Source organism: Myotis daubentonii, chromosome 3 (genome assembly GCF_963259705.1).
Source record: "Myotis daubentonii chromosome 3, mMyoDau2.1, whole genome shotgun sequence".
Taxonomy (NCBI): domain Eukaryota; kingdom Metazoa; phylum Chordata; class Mammalia; order Chiroptera; family Vespertilionidae; genus Myotis; species Myotis daubentonii.
The window spans coordinates 112935751-112960534 of NC_081842.1; the positions used below are offsets into that span (position 1 = coordinate 112935751).

General features: G+C 41.2%; 1 protein-coding gene across 3 annotated transcripts in view; it reads left to right on the plus strand.

The window, feature by feature from the left end:
- Positions 1-24784, plus strand: part of PLOD2 (procollagen-lysine,2-oxoglutarate 5-dioxygenase 2) — a 294414-nt gene that overhangs the window by 248665 nt on the left and 20965 nt on the right. For 2 of the 3 annotated variants that reach the window (XM_059688213.1, XM_059688210.1), the window contains 5 exons: positions 794-898; positions 14750-14875; positions 20587-20728; positions 21839-21901; positions 23481-23594. In XM_059688213.1, coding sequence (XP_059544196.1) covers positions 794-898; positions 14750-14875; positions 20587-20728; positions 21839-21901; positions 23481-23594 — 550 coding nt within the window. The remainder of the gene's footprint in view (positions 1-793; positions 899-14749; positions 14876-20586; positions 20729-21838; positions 21902-23480; positions 23595-24784) is intronic. The other variant, XM_059688211.1, reaches the window with a different exon arrangement.

Genomic DNA, 24784 nt, shown 5'->3' on the forward strand with positions numbered 1-24784 from the left:
TTAAAACTTACATGTAAAAAATTAACTACTGCCTGGTGTAGTGGTTTGATAGTTGCTTAGAAACAAATGCAGTGTAGAGATACACATTGACAATACCTGAAAGTGATAACTGGGGGCCCAGAAAAGAGAGGGCCCAAAATGTAGAACCATAATACTGGGAAGAATTTCATGTATCATAGGTGATTCATTCCACAGTGTCTTGATAGGACACTGCAAACTACCAAGAAAAGCATTCATAATAGTCAGCATTCCTAGTAAGAAACAGAAGAGTAACAATCTTAGAAAAAAATAAAATGAAGTCAACTTCCAAAAGAATTAATATCTAAAGAGTCATTGACTTGTATCTCCAGGATTCAGTAAAAGCTGAGCTGGTGGATATACCATATTTTGCAATGTGCATGTGTGTGTATTTGTGTGCAGTGTGCATGTGCAAAAACATGGTTGTGTTTTTTTTTACAAAATTGTTAATAAATACATTGGGGTAAATTATTTTTGCCTTTTAGAGAGGATTTAATTATAAATTATAAATTGCCATTCTGACTGATTGATTTATGTCCTAAAATATTTACTGGTTGAAAACATATTTTACCTGCCTAAAATTTTTAATGTTGATCTATCTGTGAACATCTGTGTTGATAAATTGACCATTTTGAAGTCCAAGACAATATTTATCGTTTTGAATATTATCTTAGAAAACTGTTAGAGAAACTTTATTTTACATATAAGCTTTTTATTAACATTTTTCAACAGAAAATAAATATTTTTCTAATTTTTATTTCTTTTTCAATGTCAGGGATTTTTGCCGTCAGGATGACAGCTGTGATTATTACTTCAGTGTGGATGCAGATGTTGTTTTGACAAATCCAAGGACTTTAAAAATTTTGATTGAACAAAACAGGTATCATAAAATTTAATGTCAGTTTATTTGGAAAATTATCATTTTCTTCATCGATGGGGACACACTATAGTTACTTTTGTGGAATGAACAAATAGGAAGGAGCAAATTGAGGGAACTCACTAAATTATTTTCTACACCTTATAAACTTTCAATTCTAATTAATTGCCTATAAGGAAGTCAAATAGAAAATAACCTGATAAAAATTACAAGTTTTTATTGTTAGTTATAATCACAAATGTGATGTTTGTCCATTATATTTGTCCTATTTTTCTATGTAAAGATGAGTGAAATTATGATATATCAGATGCCTATAGAATTTGGAATTTTAAAATTTTCCGTAGATATTTTTAAAGAAGAATTTCATAAAAATTTTAACCTAAAAACTTACTGCACACAGAGTTGTAGTTCTTAGAATTTGAAATTTCAGAGGTACAAATTATTTTACAGCCTGATCTGTGATTTTATTTAATATTGAACCACATCACTTGTCTATAGCTATTTTCATTTAACTGAATTGAAATGGAGAAAAGACACCATCTGTAACAGCTTATAATGATATTAAATCTTCCCTTATTAATACTACTGCTACCACTACTAGTAGTATTAATACTTGTACTAATAGCCCACCTTTTTTGTTGTTATTGTTAATCCTCACCCAAGGATATTTTTTCCATTGATTTTTAGAGAGAGTGAAAGGAAGTGGGGGGCGAGAGAAAGAAAGAGAGAAAGAATCAATTGGTTGCCTCCCACACCCGGCCTGACCAGGGCTGGGGATTGATTCTGCAACCCAGGTATTTGCGCTTGACCGTTCAGTGTGTGAGCCAATGCTCTAACCACTTAAAACACCAGCTAGGGCCTATCTTTAATAAGTGCTTATTAAGTGCGAGGTATGTTTACATATATTAACACAATTATTTCTCATAACAGATAGAATGGTTAGCAGTTGAATGTTAGTTACTGTTTTTATTTTGCCAAGTAAAGTACATGAGAAATCTATTATGCTCTACTAACCCACCCTATCCTATATAATAAAAGTGTAATATGCAAATCGACTGAATGGCAGAACGACCTAGGCAGGGGGCAGGGCTGGTGAGTAAGTGGTGCCAGGCCAGCCAAGGCAGGTGCCAGTGGGCAGAGGGAGGGGACAGTGATAGGGGGCAGCGATGACCAGTGGTGGGGGGTGGGGGCTGGTATCATTCCCTGATTGCCTGCCTGGTCACCTCCCGCAGAGAGAGGCCACCAGCGACCATGGCAGGGCAATTTGGGGCTGGGCTGGCCACTCAGCGTCCCCAGATAGGCCCACCGGGGTTGCCTCCTGCAGAGGGAGGACAATGGTGGCGGTGGTACAATGGGGGATGGAGCTGGTCGCTCACCGCCCACTGGTCACCTCCCGTGGAGGGAGGCCAGACTGCAGCTGGACATCCCCTGAGGGCTCCCAGACTGTGAGAGGGTACAGGCCGGGCTGAAGGACCCTCCCCCCAGTACACAAATTTTCGTGCACCAGGCCTTTAGTATATACATAATCTGTCAACTTAAAAATCTAAGATTTCTCAGCTTTAATCTGCATATATAGCCCTAGTATATAGCTATTAATAGACACATATCTATCTATAATAATTATAAATAGCATGTAGTTTTCAAAACATAAAGTTTTAATCATCATGCAAGGAAAAGCATATGAAATAGAGTTATATGATTTTTTTCCAGTTTTTTTTATTTCAATAAAAACATTTTAAATATAGTAATGTTACATGCAATAAACCTTAATATTTCAAGTAAAATGATCTTAAATATAATAATGTTACATGCAGTAAACATTAATAATCCAAGAAAAATGATGTTAAATATGATAATATTATAAGTAATAAACACCAATTATTCAAGAAAAATGATCTTACAAATAATAATATTACATGCAATAAAGATGAATATTTCAAGAATAAAAGGATTTTAAGTATAATAATATTACCAAGACTGTACTAACAGTATATCACAAAAGTTGTAGGAAATATTAAAAGTCTGCAAATAACAGGATTACTTCTATTATATTCTAGAATATAATTTCCCCTCTGGCTCTATTTTTGTTCATCAGTTTATGTTGTTCATTATATTCCACAAATAAGTGAGATCATATGATATTTATCTTTCTCTGACTGGCTTATTTCTCTTAGCATGATGCTCTCCAGGTCCATCCATGCTGTTGCAAATGGTAAGAATTCCTTCTTTTTTACTCCAACATAGAATAGCATTGTATAGATGTACCCCAGTTTTTAAATCCACTCATCTGCTGATGGGCACTTAGGCTGTTTCCAAATCGTAGCTATTGTAAATTGTGCTGCTATAAACATAGTGGTGCATATATCCTTTGTGATTGGTATTTCTGATTTCTTGGGATGTATTCATAGGAGTGGGATTCCTGGGTCAAATGAGAGTTCCATTTTTAATTTTTTGAGGAAACTCCATACTGTTTCCCACAGTGGTTGCAGAAGTCTCCATTCCCACCAGCAGTGCACGAGGGTTCCTTTTTCTCCACATCCTCACCAGCACTTGTCATTTGTTGATTTGTTGATGATAGTCATTCTGACAAGTGTGAAATGGTACTTCATTATCATTTTGATTTGCATCTCTTGGGTGATTTGTGACTTTGAGCATATTTTCATATATCTCTTGGCCTTCTTTATGTCCTTTTGAAAAGTGTCTATTTACGTCCTTTGCCCATGTTTTTATTGGATTGTTCATCTTCCTTTTATTAAGTAGTATGAGTTCCCTATAATTTTACAGATTAAACTCTTATCAGAGATAGCATTGGCAAATATGTTGTCCCATGCTGTGGGCTTTCTTGTTGTTTTCTTGATGGTTTCTTTTGTTGTGCAGAAGCTTTTTATTTTGATGTAGTCCCATTTTTTTATTTCTCTTTAGTTTCCATAGTCCTAGGAGCTGTGTCAGTAAAGATATTGCTATGGCATATGTCTGCTATTTGCTGCCTATGGATTCTTCTAAGATTTTTGTGGTTTCCCATCTTACATTTAAGTCTTTTATCCATTTTGAGTTTATTTTTGTGTATGGTGTAAGTTGGTGGTCTAGTTTTATTTTTTTGCATGTATCTGTCCAATTTTCCCAGCACCATTTATTGAAAAGACTATCTTGACTCCATTGTATATTCTTGCCTCCTTTGTCAAATATTAATTGAGCATAATGGCTTGGGTCCATCTCTGGGTTCTCTGTTTGGTTCCATTGGTCTATGTGTCTGATCTTGTGCCAATACCAGGCAATTTTGAGAACAGTGGCTTTGTAATACAGCTTGATATCTGGTATTTTTATCCCTCCGACTTTGTATATTCTTCCTTTGTTTATGTTTTCCTCTATCTCTTTTTTCAACATCCTGTAGTTTTATGAGCATAGGTCTTTTACCTCCTTAGTTAAGTTTTTTCCCAGGTATCTTCATTTTTTTTGGGTGCAATGGTCAATGGAATTTTTTTTTAGTTTCTTTCTTTGAGTTCATTATCCTATCTAATAAAAGAGAAACATGCAAATTGACCATAACCCCAACACCCTTCCCATTGGCTAATCAGTAGGATATGCAAATTAACTGCCAACCAAGATGGTGGCCAGCAGCCAGGCAGCTAAAGTGAGCAGGAGGCTTGCTTGCTCCAGTGATGGAGGAAGCCAATGTTCCCGGCCTGCCGCTGCCGGCCTCTGAGCTGCAATCTAAGTAACTATGTTGCAATTATAGAACCTAAACAAACTCCAGAAACCTGCTTTCAGCCAGCTGGGCTTCAGCCAGCAGGATTGCAACAGTGTTTCAATTATAGAACCCAAAGAAACCCAGTACCTGCTTTCAGCAGCCCAGGTCTCAGAGCTGGAGCTGAGCCTCAGAGCTAAGGCTGGCTCTCAGCTCCAGTGACAGCCATAGAAGGTAAATAAATCCCAGAATTAAAAAGAAAAATAAAAAAAAGGAGAGGTTGGGAGCTTCAGTTGCCCGCCAGCCTGAAAACGACCCTCAGCCCCTCTCCAAGACTGGCCAGGCACCCCAGTGGGGACCCCTACCCTGAAGGGGGTGTGACCAGCTGCAAACAGCCATCATACTCTCATTCAGGCTGGCCAGGCACCCCAGTTGGGACCCCCACCCTGAAGCAACAAGATGGAGGCTAATTTGCATAATGAAGGCGGGCGGCAGCGGGCAAGGCTGTCCGCGGTCTGGGACCCAGGTCTGTTACCCTGCCGGGTGGGTTGCAGTGCTTGAGGCTGTCCGTGGTCCTGGACCGGATCTGTGATCCTGCCGGGCAGGGGGCAGAGTGAGAGGCTGTCCGCTGTCCCAGCACCTGGATCTGTGACCCTGCCAGGCGGGGGGCAGTACTTGAGGCTGTCCATGGTCTGCGACCCGGATCCATGACCTGGCAGGTGGGGGCCACCACAGGAGGCTGTCCACGGTCCCGGGACCTGGATCGGTGGCCCTGCTGGGCAGGGGGCAGTGCTTGATGCTGTCCGCGGTCCCAGGACCCGGATCTGTGACCCTGCCAGGCGGGGGGCAGTGCTTGAGGCTGTCTGCGGTCTGGGACCCAGATCCATGACCTGGCAGGCAGGGGTCAGTGCTTGAGGCTGTCGATGGGACCAAGACACGGATCTGTGATCCTGCCAGGTGGGGGGCAGCTCGCACAGGGGTGGATGGGCTGGGGTTGGGCAGGGCAGGATGCCTAGCTTCCTCCCAGCCCCAGTCACTCTGGGCAAGTGAGCAGTGCAGAGAGCCTCTGGACAGGGGAGGCAGGCTGGCGGAGGGCGGCCTGTACTCCCCACATGGCGGTGGTGACAGCTGTGAGCATGCCAAGCGGAGCCTGCAGGCTGAGCTGAAGTAGCGCCTGTAGGCCATCAGTGCCCAGGAGTGGCTGCGCAAGATCCGCCTCCTGGCCTAGAAGGTGCAGGATCGCAGGGACAGCCACCATGGCGGGCCAGACTGACGTCCTCCTGGCCACACCATGGGGGTTTACGGATCTGCAAAGCCAGAGGCCTCTGGTGTGCACATCCCCCCCTGGCATGCGAACATCCCCCAGTCCACTGTTACCTCCCATGCCTGCAACAGTTGCAAACCAAGGCGTGCACAAGTTCCCCCTGCCTCTCCACTGCACTTCCATCAACCCAGCATGCTTAACACCCCCACAGGATGTGCACACATCCCCTCTGATGCGTTCACATCCTTTGGAGAGTGTCTGGTTGTTCTGGGTGCTGAGGGTGGGCGCCTGTGAGATGACAGTGACAGGGCAGAGTGGTGATGCCATATTCCCATGGAGGCCAGTGCAGCTATGAGATCACCTCTGGGGGGTTAATGCAGATGCTGAGGCAGGAGCAGGTGCAGACAGACACACCTGGTGGGAGTGGGCGGCCCTCGCTGAGGTGCCTTCGGTCAGCGTTCAAGATCAAGAACCCAGAGGTGGAGAGGAATTCCGTCCTCTCAGTGAAACAGTGGGATAGTCTGGATGACTGTAGAAGAGGAATGTGCAGTTTGGGTGCCAGCACCCATGAGTGAAAGCTGCCCTGACTGAGCCTTGCTTGCTTGGGGCCTAGCTCACTTCTGCCAGGCAGCAGGTGACAGGACGTACTTTTCTGAATTAATGAGAGAAAATGTTGATTCTCTTGCTGCCTACGAAAATGGAAAGTGAAGTGGGGCGAGATGTGGGGAGTGAGCGAGGCTCCCTGTCTGGGGGTTCCAAATCTGCTGTTGGTTTCTTTCACCGCTGACTAGACATATACAGGGTGTCCCCCCATAATGTATACACACTTTGAATACCTACTAATTCCAATGGTTTTAAGCATAAGAAAGAAACAACAATGGAGCTGTTATCTGTTAAAAGTGTGGGCACAAACAGCTAGTTGGACATTCCCTGAGGGGTCTCAGATTGGAGAGGGTGAAGGCCAGACTGAGGGGACCCTTTCTCTCCCTACCCCAGTGCACAAATTTCATGCACTGGGCTACTAGTCCTATATAATAAAAGCCTAGGTGGTGTCACATGACGCCCTCGTGCAATGTTGTCACAAGATGGCCACCACAACATGGCCACCCTCACATCGCCACAAGATGACCACCATAAGATGGCTGTAACAGAATGGCCACCACAAGATGGTCATCACAAGATGGTCGTCAGGGGAGGGCTGTTGTGTACAGTCAGGCTGGCAGGTGAGAGCAGTTAAGGGCAACCAGGCCTGCATGGGAGGGCAGTTGGGTGCGACCAAGCTTGCAAAGGAGGGCAGTTGGGGGCCATCAGGCCAGCAGGGGAGGGCAATCGGGGCTGCAGGAGAAGGCAGTTGGGGGTGAGATCAGGCTGGCAGGGGTGGGCAATTGGGAGTGACTAGCCTGCAGGGTAGGGCAGTTGGGTGCGACCAGGCCTTCAGGTGAGGGCAGTTGGGGGCAACCAGGCCAGCAGGGGTGGGCAGTTGGTGGCCATCAGGCCAGCAGGGGAAGGCAGTTGGGGGTGAGATCAGGTCGGCAGGGAGGGCAGTGGGAGCAGGCAGTTGGGGGCAATCGGGCTGGCAGGGTAGGTCAGTAGGGGCGATCAGGCTGACAGGCAGAAGTGGTTAGAGGCAATCAGGGAGGCAGGCGAGCGGTTAGGAGCCAGCAGTCCTGGATTGTGAGAGGGATGTCCGATTGCCTAAACTGGCAGAAGGACATCCCCCAAGGGGTCCCTGATTGGTGAGAGTGCAGGCTGGGCTGCGGGACTACCCCCCCCCACACCCACTGCACGAATTTTGTTCACCTGGCATCTAGTTGGTGTATAAAAAAGCTATAGATTTCTGGGTGTTTATTTTGTACTCTGCTACATTCCCAAATTCATTTATTAACTCTAGTAGTTTTTTGATGGAGTCTTTGGGGTTTTCTATGGACAATATCATATCATCTGCGAATAATGACAATTTTACTCCTTTTGCAATTTGGATGCCTTTTATTTTTTCTTCTTGTCCGATTGCTATGGCTAGCATTTCCAGTAATATGTCAAACAGGAGTGGTGTGGTGAAAGTGGGCATCCCTGTCTTGTTCCTGTTCTTAGAGGAAATGGTTTTAGTTTTTGCCCATCGAGTATGAAGTTGGCTGTAGGTTTGTCATATATGGCCTTAATCATGTTGAGATATGCTATTTTTATTCCAGCTTCTCTGAGAGTTTTTATCAAAAATGCATGTTGGATTTTGTCTAATGCTTTTTCTGCGTCTATTGATATGATCATGTGGTTTTTGTCTTTGAATTTGTTTATGTGAAGTATCATGTTTATTGATTTGCAAATGTTGTACCAGCTTTGCATCCCTGGAATAAATCCCACTTGATCATGGTGAATGATCTTTTTAATATATTGCTGAATGCAATTTGCTAATATTTTGTTGAGGATTTTAGCATCTATGTTCATCAGGGATATTGGCCTGCAATTCTATTTCTTCGTGGTGTCTTTATCTGGTTTCGGAATTAGGATAATGCTGACCTCAGAAAAAGAGTTTGGAAGTATTCCTTCCTCTTGAATTTTCTGAAATAGTTTGAAAATATACATGTTAGTTATTCTTTGAATGTTTGGAAAAACTCCCCTGTGACGCCATCCAGACCTGGGCTTTTGTTTGGTGGGAGTTTCATTATTATTATTATTACTGTTACTATTTAATCACTTGTTATTGGCCTATTCAGGTTTTCTTATTCTTCATGATTCAGTTTTGGGAGATTGTATTTTTCAAGGAATGTTTCTATTTGATCCATATTATCTAGCTTTTTGGCATATAATTGTTCATAGTATTTTCTTACAATCCTTTGTATTTCTGTGGTGCCCGTGATTACTTCTCCACTTTCGTTTTTTATTTTATTTATTCGGGTCCTCTCTTTGTTTCTTGATGAGTCTGGGTAATAGTTTATCAATATTGTTTATCCTTTCAAAGAACCAGCTCATGGTTTCATTGATTTTTTTGTCTTGTTTTTTAGTCTCTATGTTATTTATTTCTCCTCTAATCTTTATTATTTCCTTCTTTCTATTTACTCTGAGCATTTATTGTTCTCTTTCTAGTTCTTTAAGTTGTAAGGTTAAATATTTTATTGCTGATTTTTCTTGTTTTTTGAGGTATGCCTGTAATGCTATGAACTTCCCTTGAGGACTGCTTTTGCTGTGTCCCAGAGATATGGGTTGTTTGTTCAATTTCATTTGTTTCCAGGAAGTTTTTGATTTCTTTCTTGATCTCCTTGGTATCCCATTCATTATTTAATAACATGCTATTTTAGCCTCCATGTATTTGAATGTTTTTGGGTGTTTTTACTGTGGTTGATTTCTAATTTCCACTGTGATCTGAGAAGATGCTTGATACGATTTCAATCTTCTTGACTTTGTAGAGCCTTGTCTTGTATCCTAATATGTGGTCTATCTTTGTGAATGATCCATGTGCACTTGAGAAGAATGTATATTCTGCTGTGTTGGGGTGAAATGTTCTATACGTGTCTATTAAATCCATCTGATCCAATGTGTCCTTTAGAGTTTCTGTTTCCTTGTTAAGTTTTTGTCTGGAAGGTCTGTCCATGGAAGTCAGAAGGGTGTTAAAGTCCGCTACTATGACTGTATTGTTGTCAGTCTCTTCGTTAAAGTCCTCTAGAAGTTTTTTTTATATATTTATATAAATATATAAATTGGTTGCATACATATTGGGTGCATACATGTTTACCAGGATTATATCCTCTTGTTGGATTGATCCCTTTATGTAGTGACTTTTTTTGTCACTTGTGAGGGCCTTCATTTTAAAGTCTATTTTGTCAGATATGAGTATTGCTATTCCAGCTTTTTTTCTTTTTCATTTGCATGGTAAAAAATTTTCCATCCCTTCACTTTCATCCTGTGTTTGTATTTTGTTTTGAGGTGGGTCTCTTATAGACAGCATATAGTTGGGTCATGTTTTTGTATTCATTCAGCTAATCTATACCTTTTGATTGGAGCATTTAATCCATTTACATTTAGGGTTATTGAGAGGTACTTACTTATAGCCATTTTAATTCTATATGGCTAGGTTTCTCTCTGTTTCTTCTTCTCAGCAATCCCTTAAGCAATCCCTTTAGCATTTCTTGTAATGCTGGCTTGGTGGTAATGAACTCCATTAGTCTTTTTTTTTTTTTAAATCTGGGAAGCTCTTTATTTGAAAATCTGTTTTGAATGATGGCCTTGCTGGATATAGTAATCTTGGTTTCATATGCTTGCTTCCCATTACCTTGAGTACTTCATGCCATTCCCTTCTGACCTGTACTTTCTGATGAGAAATCAGTTGTCATCCTTATGGGAACTCCTTTGTAGGCAGTAGTTTTCTTTTCTCTTGCTGCCTTTAAGATTCTTTCTTTTGGCATTTTAATTATGATGTGCCTGGGTGTGGGTATGTTTGGGTTCTTCTTGTTTGGGGTTCTCTGTGCCTCCCAAACTTGTGTGACTTTTTCCTTTACCTGGTTAGGGAAGTTTTGTACCATTATTTCTTCAAACACCTTCTCTATGCCTTTCTCCCTTTCTGCCTCTTCTGGAACACCTGCTATTCTAATATTGTTACATTTCACACTGTCCCACAGCTCCCGTAAGCTGTCCTCCTGTTTTTTAATTGTTTTTTTTTTCTTTTTGGTTCTTTAATTGAATGATATTTTCAGCTCTGTCTTCTAATTCACTGATTTGAACCTCAGCTTCCCCTAATCTGCTGTGTGTTCTTTCCAATGTTTTCCTTATTTGTGTTATGTCATTCTTTATCTCATACTGTTCTTTTTTTCATAGTTGCTATATCTTTTTTCATACTGTTGATCATTTTTACCATCATTACTCTGAACTCTGTTTCAGATAAATTTCTTATTTCTGCTTCATTTATCTCTTCTTCTGGAGAATTATCTAGTTCTTTCATTTGGGCTTGTTTCTTTATTTCCTCATTTTGGTTGTCTGTTTGAGTTTCTGACTATGTATTACGTAGATCTCTACATCTCTCAATCTCTAGTGCAAGGCTGTGTTAAAGGCTGTTTCTGACTAATTGGATCAGGCAAAGACTTAAAGCCTCCAGAGAATTACCCCCAGGCAATCATCTTCAGGTGTGGTGAGAGTTTTTCAACAGGGTGGGGCAGTTGCTTCTGCCTGGAGGCTAATTGTTACTTTTAATCTCTTAAGTAGTCTCAGGGCAAGGTGTTTTCCAATAGGGTGTGTCAACTGTCTTCCCCCAAGACAAAGCAGATGTCTATGTGGGAAAGATGTTCTTTGCTGCATGGTGGAATAACATCCCAGGAAATTTGGGGGGTCTGCCTTCTGAGTTCTATCCCCCAAATTCCCAGGCCTGGGTTCTGCTCTCACAGCTCCAGTCCACTTCACCCTTTCTCTGCCAGAGCACAAGGTGAGTGGCTCCATAGGGAATTTTTGTGTGTTGGCCCTTCAAGAGGATGCTGGAACTTTCAGGTGCCACTCCATGGCAGATAGCACCCCACTGCTTTTCACAGCTAGATGTTATGTAGGTATCCTCCTCAGTTTGAGACTCTCTGCTGGGGAGGCCAGTTTTGAGATTGGATCCCAGAGTTCTCAGTAGTACTCCCCCACCCACAGCTGAGATATCTCTCTGGGACTTCAGTTGCTGTCTGTGGGTGCCCAGCCAGCCCTTTCGAGCCTCCACCCCTCCTGCAAGTCACTATGCAGTCTCCACACCTTCAGTCCTTGAGTATCAGGGTTCTCTCCTGTGAGGTTTCTGTTGATTTTTCAGGAAGCCTTTCCGTATTTCAGTTGTTATTCCAGCTTGTTCCTGGGAGCATGTCCATGCAGTATCACCTATTCTTTCATCATTTTTAATCTCTCTGCTGCCATTTTAATCTCTCCTGTTTAATTCTTAAAACCTGGTGGAATTCAGTAACATTTTCTTGAAATTGCCATGTTAATTTCCTTTTAATTTGATTGAAATTTAATACTGTATAATATACACTAGGGGTCCAATGCACGAATTCATGCACCTTGAAAGGAACTGTGGGCCATGAGGCTGTGGTGGGCACAGAGGCAGTCTTGGCCCATCCTCTGTGCACCTGCCTGGCCCCTCCCACTGCAGCCCCGGTCTCCTGTCTACCGGCAGCCCTGCTCCCACTGCTGCCACTCCAATGCACTGACGGCACCAGCCCCACTCACACCCACTGACAGTGTGGAGCAATTGGGGCCGGTGCAAGCAGCAGGTGCTAGCAGGGCCAGCACCGTCAGTGGGTGCAAGTGGCGGCTGCTGCTCTGATTGCCCCTCAGAAGCACGGGGGAGGTGGAGAAGCCTTCGAGGGCAATCAGGCCTGGCAGTCGCCGCTCACATCCAGTGATGGCGCCGAGTGATTGGGAACTGTGCTGGGCACCAGCAGCAGGTGTGAACAGTGGCTCCAGCAGTGGGTGTGAGTGGTGCCATTGCCAAAAGCGGGTGCAAGAGGTGGCTGCCGGCACCGATCTCCCCTCAGGAGAAGGGGGAGGTGGAGAAGCCCTAAGGGGCGATCAAGGTTGGCAGCCACTGTTCGCACCCGCTGACGGTGCTGAGTGATCGGGGCTGGCACTGGGTACCGGCAGTGGGTGCAAGTGGGGCCAGCACTGGCAGCAGATGCAAAAACAGGGGGGGGGGGGGGACTGTGTCGCATAGTAGCATAGAATTTTCAGTAATCACCAAAGGCTTGCCCTGATGACAGCAACCAATGGCCTGCTCACCTGCTGTGCCATCCTGCAGCAGCTGATGCCTTCCATATTCCGGGCGCATCCCCTGGTGGTCAGTGCATGTCATAGTGACCGGTTGTTTGGTTGTTCTGCCATTCAGTCTATTTGCATATTAGCCTGTTATTATATAGGATATGCTTTTTTATAATATTTAATGTTTTTATTATATGACACTTGATAGGTATTTAGTAATTCTTATAGTGAATTGTTAATGAATTCATATATATATTTAACATATATCCTCTTTAATATTAATCTAATGCTTTAAACCTTGTCAATTATAAAATTTCCCTCATAAGTAAAGAGTCAATAAAACTGATTATTTCTCCAGTTTCATAAATTTCTGTTAATTATCTAAGGATGATTTTCACATGATACACACCTGCATCCAAGCATGTAGTTTACATAAAGCATTGACATAGACCAAGACTCTTTCAAGATTTAGTAGACTTGACTGAAGGCTAGAGGGTCAGGGGGATGGGTCACATCTTAGGGCATGTGGCTTTCCAGCATCTCATCAGTTCTCTTGTTCCTCTCCTCCTCTTATCGCTGATTTTGACTGCCATGCTCCAAATTTTACTCCTTTAGTTATTTAATCTCCCAGCTGCTATTCTTTTTTTTTTAAATCCTCACCTGAGGATATGTGATTTTAGAGAGAGACAGAGAAAGAGAGGGAGAGAAAAACCAATGAGAGAGAGAAATATTGATTGGTTTCCTCCTGTATGCACCCCAAGTGAGTTTGAACTCAAAACCTGGGTATGTACCCTGACCAGGAATTGAACCTGTGACCCTTCAGTGCCTGGGACAATGACCAAATCAACTGGACCACACTGGCCAGGGCCCCAGCTTCTATTCTTGTATTTCCATGCTCAAAACCATTGAGGCACACTTTAGATTTTGATTTTCAACATTTCTTTTCCCATCCATCTTTGGGAGGCAGCTGAGATTTAAATTCAAGATTTTTTTCTATTAAATATTTGTTCTTGTCAGTTATTGACATTGAATTATCATTTCTTAAATGAACAAAATATATAGATTCTAATTTATCCATGTATTTTAAAGAAATCAAGGTATAAGTGTTTCTGGTTAATATTTCATTATTAATAGGAATCAGGAAAAATAAACCAAAATTATTCATTTCATGTTGTATATTTTATAGACTAAGTTTCACTTTTTTATTGTAAGAGAAAGGTCACGCCTTGTCTTCGCAGCATTGGCGTGTTGTGAGAATAGGTTTTTTTTATGAAGAATAGTTGGTGCATAGCTTTCTCTTGGAGAAGTTTTGTGAGCTTTTTTTTAAAATTGTGAGGTACCACTACAGTGCACAATACTTTAGAAGTAATTTTAGAAGAACAGCAGGTTTTGTGAGTTTATTTGGAAAATGTTGACACGTCATAAATTAGATTTCCCTAAGAAGAAATGTGACATGTTTTGGATTTGTAACATACTTTTCTCAAAGGGACTATTTTCTGGTAGATGGTTAGAGTGCTATGGTAGTTATCTACTCTTTCGTTTTCTAAAATAGTTAAAGAACCAGAAAAATGTTTCATATTGCCAGGGTTAGCACAACCCATTTTAAAAGCTGTAAAAATTATAAACATACTTTATTTTTTAAAATTTAAGTTTATTGTTTAAGGTATTACAAATAGTAGTACATATGTCTCCTTATTTTTTCCCACTGACCTCCCCCTCCCCCCGCCTCTTGTACCCCCCGGCACTTGCCCTCAGGACTTAACTTTAGGAAAACTGACCTATTTACAAATATTTTAGCCCATCATCATCCATTTTTTTTCCCAACAGATATCTATTTGACACCTTAATACACCATGAACTATTATGAAATACTTGATTTTATATATTATAGTTTCTGAAATACTATATGGTAGTCTCACCTTTTTGGACATAGGAAAGGGACTTTTAAAAATCCTTTTTATACTTTTATTCACATTTTGAGTTACTTTTGTTACTCTTTTTAAGAAATATCACTGAAAATCAGCAATGCTTATTTAAGAAAAAGTGTTGGGAAGCAATTTCTCTATTTTACTTTTAGTTTTATGGACTAACTATATGTGTGTTAAATGAACTTGAATGATTCTGTGTCAAGCTAAGTTCAGAACCATAATTCTTTGGTGATTAAAACAAATAGTTACCTGGATTTTTTTTTCTTTAGAAAGATAATTGCTCCTCTTGTAACTCGCCATGGAAAGCTGTGGTCCAACTTCTGGGGAGCCCTGAGTCCTGATGGCTACTTTGCTCGATATGAAGATTATGTGGATATTGTTCAAGGGAATAGAGTGTAAGTTAGTTAATTTAATCTTTTAATGTAAAATACCATGACCTAGAGATGAGGACTTGTTAATATTACTTGAATTTTATTTATTTATTACTATTTATCTTTTTTCTTTATATTTAATGGAAATTTGAGAACCTGGGGATGACTTGGGTCCTGAAATATTAGTGTAAACAACTATTTTACAAAAAAATGTTTTTAAAATTCTAAATCTTCAAAGAAACAAACTCACAGTTGTGGGAAATTCTAATAGACAATATATGGTTACCATGGATAGCAATCTTATGACTGATTATTAGAAGAGTAATATTCTTTAGTTAAAAGATTGGAAAGCAAATTTAGTTTAACTAATTTATTTAGTTGCCAGGATGAAGGTTGTTTTGACAGCTTTTAAAAATTTATAAATGAACAAACAACACTCAGAATCAAAATCTTCCAACATTTCCTATTGCAGGTGTTTTCTGTGTAAAATATTCTACTTTAAAGATCAATTTCTTCACTAATATCTGAATTCAATTTCTAGACTTTGAAAAGAATATACTTGTTATAAAGTGTGTGTATGATTGATATTTTTTTTCTGAGACAATAGTTTATATCTTTAAAACTAACAGTTACAATTGAAATAGGTTTTTTTGCTAAAGTAATATTACAGGAGAGTGTCATTCTTTTTCATACAATGAACCAAAGTGACTGAATCATAAATACTTTGCCTAGTTTCTCAAGTACATCAGACCAATTGAAAAGGGCAAACATTTTTTTTCATAACTAAAATATGTGTCCTTAAATTTAGAAAGAAAATCACATAAATATTTCTTGTTCAACAGTTGAGTATTAAAAAGATGTTGTGTTTGTGAAAATAGTAATAGCAAATTTGAGTTATATAAATATGATGAAGGCTTTGTTAGTTGAAATTAAGAAGCAGATAGCTGAGAAACCACTAAGATTATATTCTGTTATTTCAAAGTACTTATTGTCTCTGGCATTATTTGTATAGACCATATGCCTGATAGTGCCTGTGGGTATACTAGAAATAAGAGTTCACAGAAGTAGAATAGAAAATTCATGTGTTTTTTTAAATATATTTTATTGATTTTTTACAGAGAGGAAGGGAGAGAGATAGAGAGTCAGAAACATAGATGAGAGAGAAACATCGATCAGCTGCCTCCTGCACATCTCCCACTGGGGATGTGCCTGCAACCCAGGTACATGCCCTTGACCGGAATCGAACCTGGGACCTTTCAGTCCGCAGGCCGACGCTCTATCCAGTGAGCCAAACCAGTTTCGGCAGAAAATTCATGTTTTATTTAAGTTGCTATATAAATGTGATTTTCTGTCTAATCTCCTGTCATTGTCCAAAATGTGAGAATAAGAAGAAGGTAGACCCTTGACTGAGCAGTGGTTGAAGCATCAACCCGTGGAGCAAAGGGTCACAGGTTCGATTCTGGGTCAAGGGCACATACCTGGGTTGCAGGTTCATTTCCCTGCCCTAGGCAGGGATTGTTCGGGAGGCAACCAATCAATGTATCTCTTACATCAATGTTTCTTTCTCTCTCTCTCTCTCTCTCTCTCTCTCTCTCTCTCTCTCTCTCTCTCTCTCTCCTCCCCTCCCTCCCTTCCACTTTCTCTAAAAAAGAAAAATCAATGGAAAAATATCCTCAGGTGAGGATTAACAAAAAACAAACAAAAAAAGGTAGAGATTTTTAATCTAGTTAATACACGTGTACATTCCTTCCTGTACAAAAACTGCATGAAGGAATGACATCTTATGACAAATTTATGTGTGTGTTTTCTTTTTCTTTATTTTTTTATGACCATTTCTCTTAAAGGCACATCTAGTAAGACAAAATGATACCATAGTTTTTTAATATGTACATTTTTTGGGTCAAGATCTTCCCTTTCTGTTCTCTAAAAGCAACAGGCATGTATATCCCTTCAGGCAAATCCTTTCTTATATTGTTCTTATGAAGTGAGTCATATTGGGAGTGAGGAGATAAGTCTGTGGGAAGAATGAAGGTCCAAATAATGTACCTCCCATCTCCTTCTGATTATATTTCTTCATATCTTTCCTTTGTAACAAAATTTGAGGTGGCTTAATGAATTTCAAGAGGATATATTTAAGGAGGATTTTAGGCTATATTGAGTAGTATGCTGGTAAATGTTAACAGCTGGTTCTTGGGGTTGGAGGATGTCCTGGTTTATAATGTTGGCCAATTTCTAAGGTGTAAATATTTCTACCGTGGCTGATTTCAAGCTTCTAATGTGAAGTCACTGAGCATAGACTTAGTGAAGTTACAAGTTATCACTGGGGAGCCAGTGTAAACCAGCTCTAGAAAACAAGTTGTATGGCATTATTTTTTTTCTATCAAACTGCTTAACCTTAAAGGGAAACACCTTCTGTACAACAGAATATTATGCTAACTGTAACAACTGAGGGGTGACAGTCAAAATCAAACATATATCAGCCTTAAAATAAAGTTTCTCTAGGGAAGGTAGTGATTTATCTCATAACAATGTAATTTATACCAAACTAGAGGCCTGGTGCATGAAATTCATTCAGGGGCAGGGATGGTTGTCCCTCAGCCTGGCCTGCACCCTCTACAATCTGGGACAACTCGGGGGATGTCCAACTGTTGGTTTAGGCCCGGTCCCTGCAGGGATCGGGCCTAAATTGGCAGTTTGACATCCCTCTCACAATCCGGGACTGCTGGATCCTAACTGCTTGCTTGCTTGCCAGACTGATCTCCCCCTAACCACTCCCCTGCCAGCCTGATTGATGCCTACCTGCTCCCCTGATGGCCTGTTAGCCCCCCAACTACCCTCCCCTGACAGCCCCATCACCTCCAACTGCCCTCCCCTGCTGGTCTGATCACCCATAACTGCCCTCCCCTTCCTTGACCCGCCTTCTTTATGTGAGGCAGCAGAGACGCCGGGACCGGCCTCCTCTGCACCGCACAGAGCCTCAGGACCGCCCAGGCCTCACTGTGCAGAGCAGCCACCAGGCCCCACCTCCACTGTGTGTGCAGCCATCTTGTGGCAGACATATTGTGATGATGTCTTGCAAGGGTGTCGCACGAGGGCGTTATGCCACCTAAGCTTTTATTATATAGGACTAGAGGCCCGGTGCACAAAAATTTGTGCACTCGGGGGGGGAGGGGGGGTCCCTCAGCCTGGCTTGTGCCCTCTCGCAGTCTGGGACCCCTCGGGAGATAATGACCTGCTGGCTTAGGCCTGCTCCCGGGTGGTAGAGGGCAGGCCCAATCCCTAGGTGCAGCCCCTGGTCGGGCTCAGAGCAGGGCCTATTGGGGAGTTGGGGCACCACACCCTGTCATGCACAGAGCAGGGCGGACTGGGAGGTTGCAATGCCACCCTCAGTCACGCTCAGGGTAGGGCCGATTGGGGGGTTGGGGCACCGCTCCCTGTCACACTCAAGGCAGGGTTGATGGGGAGGTTGCGGCGCCACCCCCTGTCACGCACAGAGCAGGGCCGATCAGGGGGTTGGGGAGCTCCCCCTTGTCACGCACAGAGCAGGACCCATCAGGGGGTTGGGGAGCTCCCCCTGTCACTCACAGAGTAGGGCCGATAGGGGAGTTGGGGCACCGCTCCCTGTCACACACAGAGCAGGGCGGATCAGGGGGTTGGGGCACCGCCACTGTCACACTCAGGGCAGGGCTGATGGGGAGGTTATGGTTCTACCCCATCACACACAGAGCAGGGCCCGGGGGGGGGGGGAGCGGAGGTTGGGGCGCCGCCCTCTATCACCCACAGAGCAGGGCCGATCAGGGGGTTGGGGTGCTGCCACTCTCACACTCAGGGCAGGGCCAATGGGGAGGTTATGGCTCTACCCTGTCACACACAGAGCAGGGCCCGTGGGGGGGGGAGGGTTGGGGCACCGTACCCTGTCACACACAGAGCCGCAGGGCGATCAGGGGGTTGGGGCACCGCACCCTGTCACACACAGAGCCACAGGGCGATCAGGGGGTTGGGGCACCGCACCCTGTCACACACAGAGCCACAGGGCGATCAGGGGGTTCTGGAGCTCCCCCCCTGTCATGCACAGAGCAGGGCTGATCAGAAGGTTGGGGCGCCTTCCCCTGTCACGAACAGAGCAGGGCGGATAGGAAGGTTGTGGCCCCGCCCCCATCACACACAGAGCCGCAGAGCGATCAGGGGGTTTGGGCACTGCCCCCTGTCACGCTGATCCCGGTGCTGGGAGGCATATTACCCTTTTACTATATAGGATAGAGTCCTGGTGCACGGGTGGGGCTGGCTGGTTTGCCCTGAAGGGTGTCCTGGACCAAGGTGGGGGTCCCCACTGGGGTGCCTGGCCAGCCTGGATGAGGGGATGATGGCTGTTTGCAGCTGGTCACACACCCTTCAGGGTGGGGGTCCCCACTGGGGTGCCTGGCCAGTCTGGGTGAGGGGCTGAGGGCTGTTTTCAGGCTCGCAGGTGACTGAAGCTCCCAACTGCTCCTTTTTTATTTTTTTTTTATTCTGGGCCAGCTTTAGCTCTGGCTCCAGCTCTGAGGCCTCTGCTGGGTTCTATAATCGAGACACTGTATCAACTCCAGCTCTGAGATCCCGGCTCACGGAAAGCTGGTTTCTGGGGTTTTGTTTATCTTCTATATTTGTTACAATGTTTCAGACTGCAGGCTCAGAGGCCAGCAAGGCAGGCGGGAACGTTGGTTTCCTCCATCACTGAAATAAGCAAGCCTCATGTTAGTTTCAAGCTGCCTGGCTGCTGGCCGCCATCTTGGCCTGCAGTTAATTTGCATATCTCGCTGATTAGCCAATGGGAAGGGTAGCGGTCGTCTGCCAATTACCATGTTTCTCTTCTATTAGATAGGATAATCTCATATATAGGATGTCCCGAAAAAATGCAAACATACTTTGCATAATTATAAAGACAGAGTTTGTACTTCAATTGCGTTTTCAAACTTCCAATAGCATTTTAGGATGAATTTCTTTTGTTTAAAGTTTAGTCTGGATGAAAAGAAAGAAATGTCGATTGAACTATCAGCTGTTAAAGTGTGTGTACATGTTTTGGGGACACACTGTATAAATATCATGTATGAATGTGTGTGTGTGTGTGTCAAATGGCATTAAGTATATTTGTATTTGCATGTAATTTGATTCAATAATTTTTTAAAATATATTTTATTGATTTTTTACAGAGAGAAAAGGGGAGAGATAGAGAGTTAGAAACATCGATGAGAGAGAAACATCGATCAGCTGCCTCCTGCACACTCCCTACTGAGGATGTGCCCACAACCAAGGTACATGCCTTTGACCAGAATCAAACCTGGGACCCTTGAATCTGCAGGTTGACGCTCTATCCACTGAGCCAAACCAGTTAGGGCTTAATTCAATAATTTATATATATAACTTAAACATATAAGGCATTTATCTTTAAAACAAAAATAAAACTAAGTGCCGTAGCCGGTTTGGCTCAGGGGATAGAGCGTCGGCCTGTGGACTGAAGGGTCCCAGGTTCGATTCTGGTCAAGAGCATGTACCTTGGTTGCGGGCACCTCCCCAGTAGGGGGTGTGCAGGAGGCGGCTGATCGATGTTTCTCTTTCATCAATGTTTCTGGCTCTCTATCCCTCTTCCTTCCTCTCTGTATAAAAATCAATATAAATATATTTTAAAAAATATATAAAAAATAAAACTAAGTATTTTATATTTGTGGTATTTTGGAATGTCTTCTCTTTACTTTCAGAGGAATATGGAATGTCCCATACATGGCTAATGTATACTTAATTAAAGGGAAGACACTTCGATCAGAGATGAATGAAAGAAACTATTTTGTTCGTGATAGACTGGATCCTGACATGGCTCTTTGCCGAAATGCTAGAGAAATGGTAGGGTATATGATGATGGCTTGTTCAATGTTCTTAGAAGATGGCTTGCTTTCTCAATTGATGTGCTATTTTCTTTTGATGTCCTTTTTCTTTCTAGTTTGTAAATACTAGCCAATTTTTTTGATTCTGTGTTGGGAAATTGGGAACAATTATGGAGAATAATTTTTGAATATTTACCTATTAAATACTTGAAAAATTAGGCTACTGCTTAAGCTAACTCATCAGCAACAGTGGGATTCAATAATAAATATGAATTTGTTACAAATCAGCATAGCATTTTTAAGAATTAATATATACTTTCATTTGTAATTCTGTATTGAAAACTTGATCTCAATAAAATTAATTAGGTAAAGCCTAGATGAAATGATCATTTACACATTTAAGAACACACTTTTGCTCTGAAAATCAGTGTCCATACTTTATTATCAATATCTCTGCATGTTTTACCACTAAACTGGGAGACGGATTGAGATATGTAGTATATTTAATCTATGTGAAAAATTAATGATAAATTGCTATTCTAAAAATCTACTTTCATTATATAACTTAAATGACTATAGAAAATAATTTGTTTTTCAAAATCTTTTTAAACATATTTATATGGTTTTCTGTTTTAGAAACGATTTGATTATTGTATTCAAATTTATGTGAGCAAATGTAATTTTGTGAACAATCAAAAAAGTTGGCAAGTAGTTTTTATTAGTTTAATAAGGCATGTGTTGTGTGAATATGTTTGTTTTTCCTACAAACCTGTGTGCATTGTTATTAAATATCCTCAGTATCTATAATTGTAATTTGTGCTCATGTTTGGCTAATTTCACTCAACAGCGCATCCCAGAATGGCCTCTCTTACACATTTTTCTCTTTGTCTTAATTTTATGTCTAATGGAAATTATACTACTGAATGAGCTTGGATTTATGTTTCACAAGGGGAAAAGAGGGGTTGGAGTTGTTTCTTTGTGTGCTCTAAGCTTTGCTTGTTCTGCATGTTTTCTAAGAGGGGCATTTCAGAATGTCAGCTTTTCATGAAGGGTTGCTATTTTACTACCTGAGACTACATGAGAGAGTGGGTTTGCAGGTCAACTTATCCCATGCTTCTCTTCATTTTAGACTTTACAAAGGGAAAAAGACTCCCCTACTCCGGAAACATTCCAAATGCTCAGCCCCCCAAAGGTGTTATTTTTATTTATTTTTATTTGTTTTTGTTTATTGAATATGGTATATTGTCTAGCAATAAGTTATTTAAAGAGTGTTCTTTCCATTTAGCTTGGTATATTGTTGGTATTCACTGGTTCTGAATCTACGTATGTGCTTATAAACTTTGTGTATTGGGGGTGGGCATTGAAGGATGTTCAACTCTCAATTCTTTGGGCTGATTTATATTTTATGACTGATGTATTATAATAGATGAGAAAATGAAGCATAAATCCCTTCCATTAGTTTTTTGTTTTTTTAAGGGAGAGAAGGTAGGAGTAAGTATAAAGTACATCTTGATAAAAATTAGAATTGGATACTCTTCATGAGTTTTTTATTATTATTAACTAGAGGCCCAGTGCACGAATTTGTGCATGGGTGGGGTCCTTCTGGGTGGCCTGCAGGGATCAGTCCAATGCCACCTGCAGCTCCTACCTGCCCCTCCTGCTCATCCTGGACCCACTGTGCCTGCTGCAGCTTGCGCCCAATCAGTCCGGATTGGGAGAGGCAGCAGCGCTTGCCAGCCATGAATCCTGCGTCTGGCACCCTCCCAAGGGGTGTAGCCTGTGGGATGGGGCTGAAACCGGCTCCCTGAAATAGCCCGAGCAGTCCAGGATTGCAAGAGTGCGCAGGCCAGGCTAAGGGACCCCACAGGTGCACAATCAAGGCCAGGGAGGGACTGTGGGAGTGCCCCAGGTCATGTCCGGCCCATCTTGCTCAGTCCCTATTGGCCGGACCCCAGCAGCAAGCTAACCTACCAGTCAGAGCATCTGCCCCCTGGTGGTCAGTGCACGTCATAATGACTGGTCAACTGGTTTACTCTCTGCCCCTGGTGGTCAGTGCATGTCATAGCGAGCTGTTGAACAGCCTTAGCATATCGTTAGCATAGTACACTTTGATTGGTTGTTCTGATGTTCTGCTGTTCGGTCTATTTGAATATTACCTTTTTATTATATAGGATAACTAACTCTTTTACCATTAAAACAGGTATAAAAAGAAACAATCTTACTTCAGTGGTGTTGCCACATTTATTTGGTTTGGCACAAAGATATGAGACTGATTTTTAGCCGCCTTTTAATGTACGAGTAGTTTCTGTGTTCAGTTTTTAAACATTAGGAAAATAAAAAAATAAAATAGACTGATGAAAGAATATTGACATTTGAATTCTTGTTTAAAAATGTGATGTCTTCTTTGAAAGGATAAGAATCCAAAAGAGATACAGTTAATTGCACATTGTCTCAAAAATACTTCTGATTTTAAACAGGAATTTTTCCCTGATGTCTGTATCTAGGATCAGTGAGAAAAGGACCATTCTGCCTCTTCTTTTTTTTCAGTTGGGTGGCAGTGCAAGCAATTTGTTTTGTGTGGTGTCTGAATTCATAATGAATAAAAAATAATTTAATTTTTAATCATGTACATTTTATATGAAAAATAAAAATGCATGTTCATAAATGAAAATATAAAAGTTAAAATTGATATCTCATATTTTCCTATGGTTAAATATATTTTCTTGTACTTTATTCTATTATTGTTAATATTATTATTTTTTGACATATAGGGTGTATTTATGTACATTTCTAATAGACATGAATTTGGAAGACTATTATCAACTGCAAATTACAATACTTCCCATTATAACAATGACCTCTGGCAGATTTTTGAAAATCCTGTGGTATGTATTTCACACTCAACTTTATCTATTACTTGTTTTCCTGTAATTCTAAATGGGTTAAAATAAATTGGGTTAATAATATGAAAATGTGGTAAGAGCCTTTAATATATTTTTAAATCATATCAATTTTAAAAAGATGTAATTAATTATATTTTATGTTCTATAGAGTAGAGCTAAACCTGCCTAAGAACTTTTTTAATAAAAATATATATTAGGTTTGGGAAAGGAAATTTATTTCTCCAAGTATTTCTATTATATATTGAAAAGCACATCAAATTTTTAACCACATCTTGAGAAAAAAAATGGTTACAAGTAGCTCACATCTGATAATATTACATTTTGATTTTTAGGAAGAAAAATCAAGCATTAGTTTGAGAAAATAAACTTCATTTTATAATTTTTATTTTTTAACATTTTGTATAAATTTTTTAAAATTCTTTATTGTTGAAAGTATTGTATACATGTGTCTCCTTTATCTCCCATTACCCTCTCCCCATGTGCTCCCTCCTACAAGCACAGGTCCTCATCCCCTTACTGTCTGTGTCCATTGGTTATACTTATATGCATACATACAAATCCTTTGATTGATCTATCACTCCCACTCCTATGCTCTCACCTTCCTGCTGCAGTTTGATGAATTGTTCAATGCTTCTATGTCTCTGGATCTATTTTTGTTCATCAGTTTAGGTTGTTCATTATATTCCACAAATGAGTGAGATCATGTGATATTTACCTTTGTCTAACTGGTTTATTTCACTTAGCATAATGCTCTCTAGGTCCATCCATGCTGTTGCAAATGGTAAGAATTCCTTCTTTTTTACCACAGCATAGTATTCCATTGTGTAGATGTACCACATTTTTTAATTGATTCATCTGCTGATCGGCACTTAGGCTGATTCCAAATCTTAGCTATTGTAAACTGTGCTGCTGTGAACATAGGGATGCATATATTCTTTTTGATTGGTATTTCTGATTTTTTGGTGTATATTCCTGGAAGTGGAATTGCTGGGTCAAATGGGAGTTCCATTTTTAATTTCTTGAGGAAATTCTGTACTGTTTTCCACAATGGCTGCACCAGTCTGCATGCCCACAAGCAGTGTACTAGGGTTCATTTTTCTCTACATCCTCACCATCACTTGTCATGTCTTTTTTTTTTTTAATTCTTTATAGCTTAAAGTATTACAAATGTC